At 46.4% G+C, this 12,967-nt stretch overlaps 1 protein-coding gene across 2 annotated transcripts in view; it reads right to left on the reverse strand.

Moving 5' to 3' along the window:
* PDZRN3 (PDZ domain containing ring finger 3) overlaps nucleotides 1-12,967 on the reverse strand; it is a 271,755-nt gene that overhangs the window by 15,206 nt on the left and 243,582 nt on the right. For both annotated transcript variants that reach the window (XM_055414335.2, XM_088831793.1), the window contains 2 exons: nucleotides 6,549-6,796; nucleotides 3,151-3,238 (listed from right to left, as the gene is read on the reverse strand). In XM_055414335.2, coding sequence (XP_055270310.2) covers nucleotides 3,151-3,238; nucleotides 6,549-6,796 — 336 coding nt within the window. The remainder of the gene's footprint in view (nucleotides 1-3,150; nucleotides 3,239-6,548; nucleotides 6,797-12,967) is intronic.

Below are 12,967 nucleotides of genomic sequence, written 5' to 3' on the forward strand. Positions count from 1 at the left end.
GGTTGCCGGGGAAAGCCTGTATTTCTTTCAAGGATGGCCTCACTTCCCTCGTGATCTACTGATGTTTCGCTCTGAGACCTGGTTTGGAGCTCATTTTAGTCCCCTTGTTGAAAGTGTGGCTCTTCTTTTCTGGTCTCAAAATGATATCAGGACACAGCATAGGTGACGGTGGCCTCAGAGCCCGGCTAGGATGCCACTGACAAATGGAAACAATAGACTGAGGGAAACAAGCCTTCTTCAGACGTCTATTTTCTTTTTTAATTGCCTACAGGAAGAACCAGAGCAGGTGTTCAGTACCTGAAAATTTATGGGTAATTATTTGGCGGCTCAACCCTTGGGCATACTTGGGTGTAATTCTTTTAACACTAAGCAGTTTCAAAATAACAGGGATTTTACGCTTACCTAAATATGATCATTTTGTATACTTTAAAAGACAGAACATCTGTTTTTCTCTGTGCATTTGCTTCCATACCATCCCCAAACACTCATGTATTTTCCTCCTATATAATATCCACGGAAATAGTTATCTTTCAGAAGCTGCAGATGTTAATCTAATCCAGCTGAGATGATGAGCAGTTGAGACTGGCCCCCTATTCACAGCAAGCCTGGGTTGGTGGCGGGGAGGGGCGGAATACAAGAGGCTGTGGGACTTAGAACCGTCAACAGCCTGTCTCTGCTGAGAAACCCTGCAAGGAGGTGGGGATGGCAGTGCACACCATCCCCCGAAAACCAGGTCTGCTTTCGGAAGCCCAGCTCTTGGCTGTGCTGGTGGTCATTAACCTTCTTGAACTGACCGGGCTGCCTCCCAAAGGCACACCTCCAAAAACAGAGCCTTCCTGGAGGTACAGACGCTATTCTCTCCTGGTGAGCCGCCCCAGGGAGGTTCAGAAGAATCTCCCTGAGTCTTGACCTCTGATCTGAGGATGGGCCGCTCATCCAAAACCACCAGGTTTGCTTTAGGAGACAGCACTTAGTAAACGGAAATAACCTGTAAACATCTAAGCGGCTGTCAACAAAAGTCCAAGTGTAAAAGTGGTCTTCCTGCCTGCTGTGGAAAGGAGCTACAGATGGAGAATGGCCACTGTCTTGCTCTCTAGATGAAAAGCTCGTGTCTGAGCTAACCGCTATGAACCAAAGTAGGTACTATGAGCTCCTTAAGGGCTGGCAGGGTGACGACTTCCTGATTTTGTGTTTCTAGCACCAAACGGGATATTTAATGTAAGATGCTCAGTAAAAGCAGGTGAGCAGAAATGAACGTCAGCGTGTATGCAGAGTCTCTGTGCTGCCTGTGTAAGAATGGGAAGAAGTCTGAGCTGAGTCCTGAATGGGGACTTAGTCATCTCTAGTCCATGAGGCCTCACTGCACGGATGGTGTGGGTACTATTAAGATGCCGGGAGGCACAGCTTCACACCGCAGGGAAGGAAGCTCACAAAGCCTCAATCCCGTGACCTGTGACAAGGGCAGGTGGAAGTGGGGCTTATCTGGGCTTATCTGGGCCTGTGGCCTTCAGGTCAGGGCCCCTGGGACTTTACCACGTGCACGGAAGCACCTGGGGGTCTTGGTAAAATGCAGACTCTGATTCTGTAGGTCTGAGGGCCCAGATTCTGCATGTCTCACAATCCCTTGGCGCTGCCGCCCCAGATTTTGCACCACCCTTGGAATAACGAGGCTCAAGGGAGGTGTTTCAGAGTGGCCCGCTCCAGTCCAAAGCAAGATGTTCTCAGTTCACGCAAAGAAAGTTATTTCATTTAGGAAGAAAGACTCAATTTGGCTTAGTCTCAACACTTCTTTGATATCAGCCTATTTCAGACAAAGAGAAAGAAAGCAGGAGGTAGTGGAGAGAATGGGTGCTGGGTGTCCAGCCCTCGGCGGCACCAGTTACAAGCATTAGGATTTAAAAACACTGCCTCGTGTCCACTGTGTTTACTATACGGCACCTTCCAGTCATGGCAAATGATGCTGAATTTTCTGCCTCAGCAAGTGATAAAGCATTTACTTTAAAATTTTCTTGTTTAAATAAGCTGGGTTGAGTTACAGGGAAAGAGAAAGCAAACAGCGGTTCTGGTGGTATCTGGACACAGCCAGATAATACAAAGCAGATAGGGTGGGAACTCAGCAACCCTGCAGATTCCACCTGCACACTCTTAGAGACAGGAGCATTTTCCCAGGGAGAGACCACAGCTTTCGGTCAGATGCTCAAAGGCATTAGAAACTACGACGGACGTTAAGAATCCGCCGCTGTAAAGCTGAGTGTAACTTAATACCAGGGAACTGCACAGTCTACACCTGAAATGGAGCAGGACTCGAAGGGTCCTTGTCCCCCGTGTCCTCTGCCTGCCTTCTGTCTGTGGAAAAACTTAAGCCAAACAATCAGTTTACCCAGAGAAGTGAGAACATGCAGAAACAACAGAAATAGTCAAAGGAGACCAAATAATACTTTGGTCACTGAGCATAATCAAAGACCTGGGAAAGAACCCACTTGCCAATGCAGGAGATGTAAGAGACGTGGGTACGACCCCTGGGTCAGAAAGATCCCCTGGAGGAGGGCATGGCAACCCACTCCAGTATTCTGGCCAGGAGAATCCCATGGACAGAGGGGTCTGGCGGTCTATGGTCCATAGGGTAGCAAAGAGTTAGACACGACTGAAGTGACTTAACATACAAGCACACAAGGACCCTTAGTTCCTTCTCAGGGGCTACAGATGATATTCGGAGCCATATCCTATGATTCTGCCTTATAGATACTGCCTTACAGATGCCAGGTGCGAGAAGTTAACTACTGGATGACCAGGCTACCCATGACATAAGCTGCCACTAACCTGGCCTCTTTAATGGCTTTTGAGCAGCAAGCAGCTGACCCCAGTTCTGGTTACACACCGTCCTCCATAAATCGAATTCCAAGGTATTTGATAGCTTTTTAACGACCTCTGCATTCTCTGAATGATCATCAAAAAGCACTGTTGTCCTGTAAAGATTATTAAATAGCTCTTCCTGCAAAGCAGTGTTCCAGATAGCTCTAGACTCACCAAACGTGCTTCTTCTAAAATCCATGAAAAGTGTACTTTACATGAGCATCGATAATATTTGCTGATAGAGAACTTCCTGCCTTAATAACGGCTGTTTACATGAGATACAGACGTTCTTCTTACCTCGAGCTCCAGCTCCTCCCTGTCCATCTCCTGATGGATGCCTGCGATGTAGTCGTTCGGATCATAGTATTCATGGGCTGAGGGATGCCTGAAAAAGGATGAAAGGACGTTAAGGCCCTGCTTGCAGCTCTGAGTCTGTTTTCCCCTCAGGAACTCCAGAAGGGTCACAGGGGCAGTTCTCAGTCTAGGGTCTTAGTTCGAGTCTCTTTGGTTGTGTTTTTCGGCACAGTCAGGACCTCCCTTGTAAAATTTCCATTGTCTTCATTTATGTCCATTTCTTCTGGAAGAAGGAGTTAAGATGCAGGCTGAGGAGAAGGGATGGAGTGGGAGGTTGGGGTTAGCAGATGTAAGCTAGTAGATACAGGACGGAAACAAAGCAAGGTCCGCTGTATAGCACAGGGACTATGCTCAGTAGTCTGTGATAAACCATAATGGGAAACCAACATATAACTGAATTATTTTGCTGTACAGCAGAAATTAACACATTGCAAATCAACTATACTTCACTTAAAAAAAAATTTTTTTTTGAAGATACAGGTTAAGAGCAAGACTGGCTTTGTTCCATCCAGTGGCCATCCCGCTGGCCCACTAGTCATTTGAGTCAATATAACTAATTTCTAACTCAGTCTCTAGTCCGGAGACAGAGTTATAGTTACTGCTTGTGGCTTCATTCTTAGATTTTATCTCTGAGGAGGAAAAAAGCCCAACTTCAGGCAACATTTAAAGACATGTGCTGGCCTCTGACATAGGTTCAAAGGGCTGTGACCGAAACTGCGACGCTGTCATCTAAGACAGTTTTTTTTTTCACCTTTTGATGGTCTCACAATAAGAAAAATGTTTGACATCACAACCCACGCGCAGGTACATGTCTGGAATATATGTGCTTGCACGCATACAAGGCATATATGTATATATGCATGCTCCCTAAACACACACGGCTAGGAGAATGGAGGCGTGTGTTTCTCTAGGTTAACAGAATTCACAGAACCCACCGCCTCTTTGGCAAAACCACTAACAGAACCTCTCGGAACCTAGGCAGCAGCTCTGAAAGGTGTCAGACGCGGATGAAGAGCTTCAGCTTGATTGCTAGCTGGGGGCCAAACCTTCAGGTTCTCAAAGGTCAGCGTAGCAATCTGGGGGCTCTGGTCTTCTTCCCCAGGGGAGTTAAAGTTTTGAAACAACAGAGCAGACACGAGCAGTCACTCAAGTGAAGGCTGGCTTTCAATTGTCTGAACCCATCAGGCAAATATGCTGCCTGCACTTCCAGGGCTGTGAGCCCTGAGGATGTGGCTGGAAGACCTAGGCTCTCGAGCCTCTGGGTAACTAACGCACCACCGCCCCACCCTCCACCCCGCCCCCTGTTCAGCCCCTGATGCACAATCCTGCTGTCCTCTGACCTTGCCAGGACTGGGGCCAGACTGATCTCTGCACTCTCCTGACATTTCTCAAATAGCCCCTGGGGAGGTGGGGCAAGTCCTGTCAGGTTAACGAGACTTTAAGAGGAAATTAAGGGTTTGGCTTCTAAAAAGCCTGTGACGGTGATGTTCCACATTGAGAGTCAGAGTAGTCTTACAGCCTCATCAATGTGAAAGGCAGTTGGGAGTCTAAAACGTCAAATAACTGATCTGACTGGTTGCAGTCAGAGAATGGTCTGGTTGTTCCCTGGTAACTGGGATGCTCTGGAGCATCGTTGGTGAGGTGTGACCGGCTTGCCTTTCAGACTGGCTGCCAGCTTGTGGGGCGTGAAACCGCTGAGTCTGCGGTTCCCTGTGGCACGGAAGGGACAGGCGTGAGAAGTAGGTGACAGCAGGGAGCTGGCACACCGCCCTGTGCCCCGGGTCAGACAGGTACCCCCTCCTCCTCCTCCACGCGCTGTCTGCTGCAGCCCAGTTCCCTTTGCCACACCTGGGGAATCAGCCCTGGGTTCTGACGACAGCTGACCATCAGAACCATGGGATGAAAGGCCAGCCTCCGTCTGGAATGTGACAGAACACAGGAAATGCATGCTTGTTGCAACTACTGAGTTGCTAATAGAAACCTGACAGGTACCACTCAGAGGCTGCCCCTAGAAGAAGTGGACATGCCCTTTGAAATAAGGCATCGAGGCAACAACTGGACCAGGGGCAAAGTGGGCAGGAGGGACTGCAGTATCAGCCAGAGAGGCTAGGAGGGGAAAGTGGACACCCTGCGCACAGACAGACCAAATCACATATGACAAGCCACCTTAAAATGGACACCTTAGCAAATTTCCTGCTCTTCATTTTTTCCCTTACGTATTTTACATCACTGATTAAACCAACAATGATCACAGCTTTCACTCATCCAGTGCTTACCGTATGCCATGCTGAGAATTTTCCACACATGACTCCATTTAATCTTTCAACAATTCTATGAGATGGGTACTATTATGATCCCATTTTACCAGAGGAAAAGTAAGGCCCAGGCAAACAAACTACACGTTACACAGCGGGAGATTAGTCTGAGCATCAGATCTGGCCACGTCCAAGGCTCTGACCGACCCGATGTCTCTGGCAGTAAGCGCAGTAAGAGTAGAGTTGTGTAAAGTAATTAGTGTGATGCGTTGGATCACAGCTGTTATTTAATCGGTAAGTGCAGTACTTATACGAGGCACGTGTGGATTTATTCCATGGATCCAGGTTTGAAATGAGACCCAAGAAAGCAGAAGGCACCACCTCCAGGGCTCCCTTTACACTCACAACTTACTCTGCTGTCTCCTTAAAAGAACCATCAGCATTCCCTGTAGTGATAACTACCAAACCTTTCCACTGCCATTTGCGGTGATTAAATTTTATTCTGAAACAACTTTTATGACATTTGTAAGTAATTTTGTTCTTCAGCTATAATTTGAATAACTCCGCTCCAGGGTTATAATAAAGTAATTAATATGTCGGGGCGGTTTTGAGCAGGATTCAATTTATCGCCTTTATAAACAATAAAGGGAAACATGGGCAACTTGGAGGAAAACGGTTAAGACGTGTTCCATTTTCTCCTTACACAGAAAGGAAGAAACTGACTTCCCTGTACTTCTGTACCACCCCTGACACACTCAAGATGCATGATCACAGGCTTCCCTGGTGGCCCACTGGTTGATAATCCCCTTTGTGATGGTGGGGACACCCGTTCGATCCCTGGTCCGGGAGGATCCCACATGCCGTGGGGCAACTAAGCCCCTGTGCCACAACTACAGATCCCACACACTCTAGAGCCTGTGCTCTGCAACGAGAGAAGCCACTGCACTGAGAAGCCCATGGACCACATCCAGAGAGTAATCTCTGCTCGCCGTAACTAAAGAAAGCCTGCGTGTGGCAATGAAGACGGAGCATAGCCAAACACATAAAAATAAAAGTTAGAAAAGGATGTGTTATCACATTACTTACTCCTCTGGCAAGAGATAGGGATCCAGCACAGGCGGGGTGGGCGAGGACATCTTGGTAAGAGCCATGATGTGCTCAAAGGTGATGTCTGTCTGTGTTCCTGTGTCCACCGTCTGTGACTCTGACGGAGGAGTGAACATTTTGGTCCGCGGTGTTCTCCTCAACACCTGGACCACGATGGGTTCCTTGGCTGTCTTGAAGGCTTCCACAGCCTGGTCATGAGTTGCTCTGGATAAGTCTTTGCCATTGACCTGATGAAAAATATAAGAGTGTTTAGAGGATTATAATTAAGCATATTTTGTTAAAAGATTAAAAATTCTGTTTGAATTTAACAGCACTATCTTTTTTTTTTTTCTTCTCCAATAGTCATGTATGGATGCGTTAGCTGGACAACAAGGAAAGCTGAACACTGAAGAATTGATGCTTTTGAACTGTGGTGCTAGACAAGACTCTTGACAGTCCCGTGGACTGCAAGGGGATCCAACCAGTCAAACCTAAAGGGAATCAGTTCTGAATATTCATTGGAAGGACTGATGCTGAAGTTGAAGCTCCAATATTTTGGTCACCTGATGTGAAGAACTGACTCAATGGAAAAGACCCTGATGCTGGGAAAGACTGAAGACAGGAGGAGAAGGGGATGACAGAGGATGAGATGGCTGGATGGCATCACTGCCTCGAAGGAAATGAATTTGAGCAAGCTCAGGGAGTTAGTGATGAACAGGGAAGACTGGTGTGCTGCAGTCCATGGGGTTGCAAAGAGTCGGACACGACTGAGCAACTGAACTGAACTGAATTAAGCAGAAGCTGGGAAGATGGTTTTCGTGTATAAGCAGCTAAAAGGAAAACTCAGGGGTGTCCAAGAACTTCACTGCTTAGTGTCAGGTTCCCCAGGAATGCCTGGTGGCAAGTGAGTGAGTGTGGAGGTGTGTGGATCAGACATGAAACAATAAACCTCATGGTGGGGAAGGCTTGGTTTCCCACTGGACTGTCTTTACACAGTTTCACCCCGCTCCTAGTCTTGCCTGTGAGAAAAAGGAGCAGCCTCAGGCTCCAGCCTTTATCGTGCCATACGAGCAATTATTAATAACTGGACATTAATTAATTTTTCTCTTTGAATGGTGTGTATTTTCCCAGTGCGTGTCAGGTGAGATTAGTTTTCCTTTCATGGAAGGGATGTGACATTTCTTTCTTAAATGAATGCCTTTGCTTTTCCTTAAAAAGTCAATTGAGAATATTAAGTCAGTGATAATCAGGCCATAGGTGGATATGGCAGGGATCAAGGAGGAGCTCAGATGACCTGACACTTTGGCTGATGTTTGGGAAAGCATCTAGCTTTGCTGCTCTGCTATTCCCGACTGTGTACAGTCCTTTGTTATGGCTGCCTTTCCTGAGCGCCCACTATCTACTGCGTGACTGAAATGAAGATGTCTCTAACACTATTCTCATCACAGTCTTGGGAAGGCAGCAGAATCAAAGCATGTTCACCCCCCTCCCCTTACAGCCACAAATAAAGCACATGAGATGACCGTGCTAGTTACTGACGGGTCACAACTCGGGATGCTGCAAGCAGGATTCTTTCCAATGGCAGAATCCAAACTAACCCAACATGGTTCTCTTCAGAAGAGCTTACACGAGGAGAAAGAGACGCCAAAACCTTACATCTAGAAAATGAAGTCATTCCCAGCAACACGGAAGCTATTTCATTTACCTTCCCTGTCCCATCCCCCACAGCCGCGGAATGGGACGCTGTGTCCTGATACGTTGGTGAGGTCTAAGGATTGCACTTGCATGGCAGTTATCAGACTCTGGAATATTTTGGTATTATTCCCCCAAGAAGTTGGTCTACTTTTAAAAATCAGATATAAAATGATGATATGAGAATCATATTCTACAGAATGCATGTTAGCAGGAGTTTCCCCAGAGTCTCAGATCTTTTCTGGACAGCAGCACTGACAAATTCATGTCATTTGTTTATAAATGCCCAAACCAACTCTGAACCTTGCTTGTCCTGCCTGGCTTCTGCATTTCCGCCCTCAGCAGCATTTACTTCAAAGCACACAGTCAGGTCCATCCTCTGAGGCAGAGCACCTCAGTTTCTCTGTACCCACGCAGCGCATGCATCCTGATGGTTCAGCGGTTTTTCTGTTTTGCTCCCAGCCCTTTCACTCCGGCCCTACGGGGACGAGAACTCTGAGGCTGAAATGCCGTGTAAACAACTGTTAGGCTGAGGAATAGATGTCAGATTCTTTCCTTGTAATGAAGCTCAAATGAATCACGCCAGTGGAGATTATTAATGATTTGGAGTCAATCCACTTAAGTAATTTACTATCATCATAAGGGAGTTAGGCAGAGCAGGAACTCGGAGCTGCGAAATGCCTCGAGTGCACCAGTAAATAAGTCAATGGCTGAACCATCAAAGTCTTACAGTCCCTCATCCTGAAAGACTGGGAAGCCAGGATTTAACACCACAATTGTCTTCACTCTCCTTCCACTGAGGACAGAACGAAGGCATTCTTTCTAGCTTTCCAAACCGCTTGAGCACTGTGACCCCTTCTCTGCTCAGAGCTGAGAATTCTGAGGGCGCAAGGATGAGGTTGGAGGGATGAAAGTCAAGGCGGAGTGCTGAGGCTGAACTACCTGAGCCATATCTTCCATTAATGCCTGACAGCTAGAGTCAGACGATAAAGGAATTTATGATGTCACAGCAAAATTTGTCCCTGGATCTTATTAATGCCACATCACAGCACCCTTGGAGATACTGGTTTGGCCATTGCCAGCTCTCTATGCTGGCGACGGCTGATACTAAAGGTAGTTTTACTCACAGTAAACTCAAGACAGTACAGCTTTTGAATGGGCTCTGCAAGTTATGTCAAAACTCTTTCTCTATAATACAAGAACTTTTGCAAAAAGGGAATGAACATGAGATTTTCTTCCAAGGAGTCTTCAAATTGTGTCTCAAAAAAATCCATCCTGGGAGTCTTTACTTTTTACCCACGTTATAAGGTCTTGCAAATACCTCAGCAGAAAGGTTAGCTGCCTCATAAAAAGTGTCTCTCCTTGTTCCTCCTGCTTCCTGTCTGCAGCAAGAGGTTGGATTGTGTTTCCTTTCCACTGGATCAGACAGCATTCCCCCTGGGGGAGTCCTGAGGTGTGGGTTTAATTGGCTCTAGCCTGTGTGGAGGTCTGGTTCCTTTTGCTTAGTGATGGAGCTGGGTCTCTGAGGCCAGTTAAATACTGAGGGATACAGACCAGAAAAATGGAGAACTGGCATCTCCTGACGATTGTCACTGAGCAAATCAACGGACTAAGCTTAGAACCTCTTAATCCCAAAGTTCCTGTCACATTTGAGAACACAATCTTTATGTTTTAGGCCATTGTAACTTGGATCTTAACTCCCTGCAGCCCAGAACACACCGATCGGTGCAGCTATCGCACAGATGTTTTGTAAAGTTACACAGGGACGTCTTATTTGTTCCCGTTGACATTTCTCTGATCTGTATAAGACAGTGAGTGAAAATGCTTTTCTGATAAGGACTATATCTTAGTAAGCTTATTTTTATAGGAAAGTGATGGCATCTACTGCTTTACTTGCATAGGTGTTAGGAACCAATGCTAGAACTACTGAGGACTTCCCTGGTGGCTCAGTGGTAAAGAATCTGCCTGCCAAAGCAGGAGATGTAGGTTTGATCCTTCAGTGTGGATGATCCCCTGGAAAAGGAAACGGCAACCTACTCCAGTATTCTTGCCTGGGAAATCTCATGGACAGAGAAGCCTGGCGGGCTACAGTCTGTGGGGTTGCAAAGAGTTGGATATGACTTAGCGACTAAACAACAACAAAGAATTACTGAGCAGATGCTTAAATGGTACCTAGAAAATGAAAGGAAGGACTCTCCTGCATCAGGCTATGCTAAGAAGATTCTCGGGGACAAGGAGCTGCCCTGTGTCCGGGCACACAGTTACAAACACAAGAAGGCTTTCCTGAATCTCTCCAACTTAGGATATTATTAAAAGGCATTGATGCAATAACACCCACAACATCTCTGTGGTCTAAGATGCAGAGAAAGAATAGTGGCAAACCCTCTGGGAAGCCAGGAACCTGAGGGTGACTGTGAAATGTCCTCTCATCACCCACCAGACTGTCACCCCTGCTCACGACTGGGTTCCACAGAAAGAGCACTGAACCTGATGGAACAGCTTCAGCAGCCCTCAGGTGGATGTTAATCAAGCACAGTTCAAATATGCCCCCTCCACGAGCCAGGGGACTTGCTCCTGTCTTACAGCTCAGGGCCAGAGTGTCCCGGGTCCCAAACTATGGGGTCGGACCAGGGTTAGAGACTGTTGTTTTGGACCATTTATTCTGAGTCTCTTGTTTCTTCATGTGCAAAATAAATGTACTTACAGTGTCATGCCTCTTAGGGTTATTATAAAGTTTAATGAGATAATCTACTTTACAGCCTAGCGTGCACATAATAAGAATTTACTAAGATACCAGGGCTAATAGGGATCCTACCCCAGAAGAGCCACATTTTCCCAGGAGTCTGCAAATCAGAGAAGCAAAATGCAGCCTGCTTAGGTAGCCTTAAGAGACACACTAGAATACCAAGGGGCTTCTTTATTTTTCAGTGAAGTTCCCTAGCCCAAATGTTCCTGAGCTGCCAACATACACATTGATGTTTTCAGTCTGCAGGTTGGAATTCTCTGTCTGTGGGGGTGCAACAGATAAATTCTACAGGACTTGTTCCCTGCCACACAAACTTCCTGACAAGCTATTGCAAGCATTGGTACGTTCTTCTAAAAGAGGATGAGACGAGGCGGGACTTTATTCTCCTAGACAATCTATTTTTGCAGCCAAATTTGTTTTGAATTACCTTGTGCACATAACACTTATTACCCTGTCATCTTGGAATCACATCAGTGAGAGACTCGGCGAGGTGATAACTCCGGTGCATGCTGTCAGCTGACTGAGAACGACAACCTTTATTCCCGGGATTAGCATTACATGTACATTACGCCAAACGGCGACAGTGATGGCTGCAATTACAGGCGCGATGCTCATCCCGTGACGTTTGGCCCAGTCAAATTAAATATCATTAACTCGCCCAATTGAGCAGATTGCTTTTTAAAACAGTTTATGCGGCTCTAAAACCAAGTAAATGGAATGTTTTCGAAAGAGAAATGCTGATGGCAAACTTTATTATACATTAAATGCTTAAGTTATTCACCTAAGGCTGAGGATGGTCCCCTGGGACGGAGGTGCAATTAGGGTGAAAATCCAGTCGGTTTGTCTCAGGGCAAAACAGCGCTGCTGCAAATCTGACAGGACACTGAGGGAACTTATAGAGGTTCCCGAGCAGGAGATCTCCAGGGATGAGATGCTGCAAGCATGCAACGATTCCTTCCTGGTTGCACTGAAGCCTGGGTAGCGTTACTGTGGCTCTTTGAGGTGCCCATGAGTACGTACCTGAGAACTAAAGCAAAGCTGAGGTGCTCTTCCATTTGGGGGTAACTCTCACTGATAATCTCCCTGTCCATCTTCCATGCGTTCATCAAGCATTTACTGAGGTTATTTAGCGAGACTTGCTCCCCTTCTTGGCTGCAGGGACACCACTTGGAAGAATTTCTTGGGGAAAGATGGCATGGGACAGCCACTGATGAAACGGTCAGAAGAAATGCACTGTGGGTAGCATGTCCCCCTGGCATCTAGTGAGGGGCTTGATCTGGCTGAGGCGGTGGGTCTACACCAGAACACTAAGCTAGTGAGTTACAGAATCTTGGTTTGCACTGGCTACCTAGACATTCCATTGGTGAAAACTGCTGTCATACACTTTCAGAAATCACCTTTCCAAAGAGGAGCTGGGGCTTGCCTGGTGGCTCAGTGCCTGCCAGTGAAGAAGACACAGGTTTGACCCCTGGTCCGGGAAGATCCTACGTGCTGTAGAGCAGCTAAGCCCATGTACCGCAACTACTGGGCCTGTGTTCTACTGAAGCCCTTGCCCTGCAACAAGAGAAAAGCCTGTGCAGCAACGAAGACCCAGCACAACCAAAGATAAATCAACAAAATTATAAACAACACAATAAAAAAGAACCAGAAAGCTGTCAAAGTTCCCTACAACAAAACTGTAAGCAGTTTAGGATATTTTAAGCTATATTCAGAGAAGACATGGCATACCCCTTCTAAATTAGAAAATAAGTTTCTATTTATGGGAAGACATTTGGTTTCTGAGGATCGGCAGATAGCATATCGCCTTGATTTCTATTACATGTGCAAATGGCCCCAGTATAAAGTGCTTATGCAGTTTCAAATTCGGCCTATTATAAATTATGCCCCAGGCTAAAACCCAACTTTTATAGGGTTCATTTAATTAAATACAGGGGCAGTGATTGCATTCTGCAAAATATCACACCTCTGTTTTCAAACTAAT

Source organism: Moschus berezovskii, chromosome 24 (genome assembly GCF_049115385.1).
Source record: "Moschus berezovskii isolate FMDL1 chromosome 24, NW_MosBer_1.0, whole genome shotgun sequence".
NCBI classification, from domain to species: Eukaryota; Metazoa; Chordata; class Mammalia; order Artiodactyla; family Moschidae; genus Moschus; species Moschus berezovskii.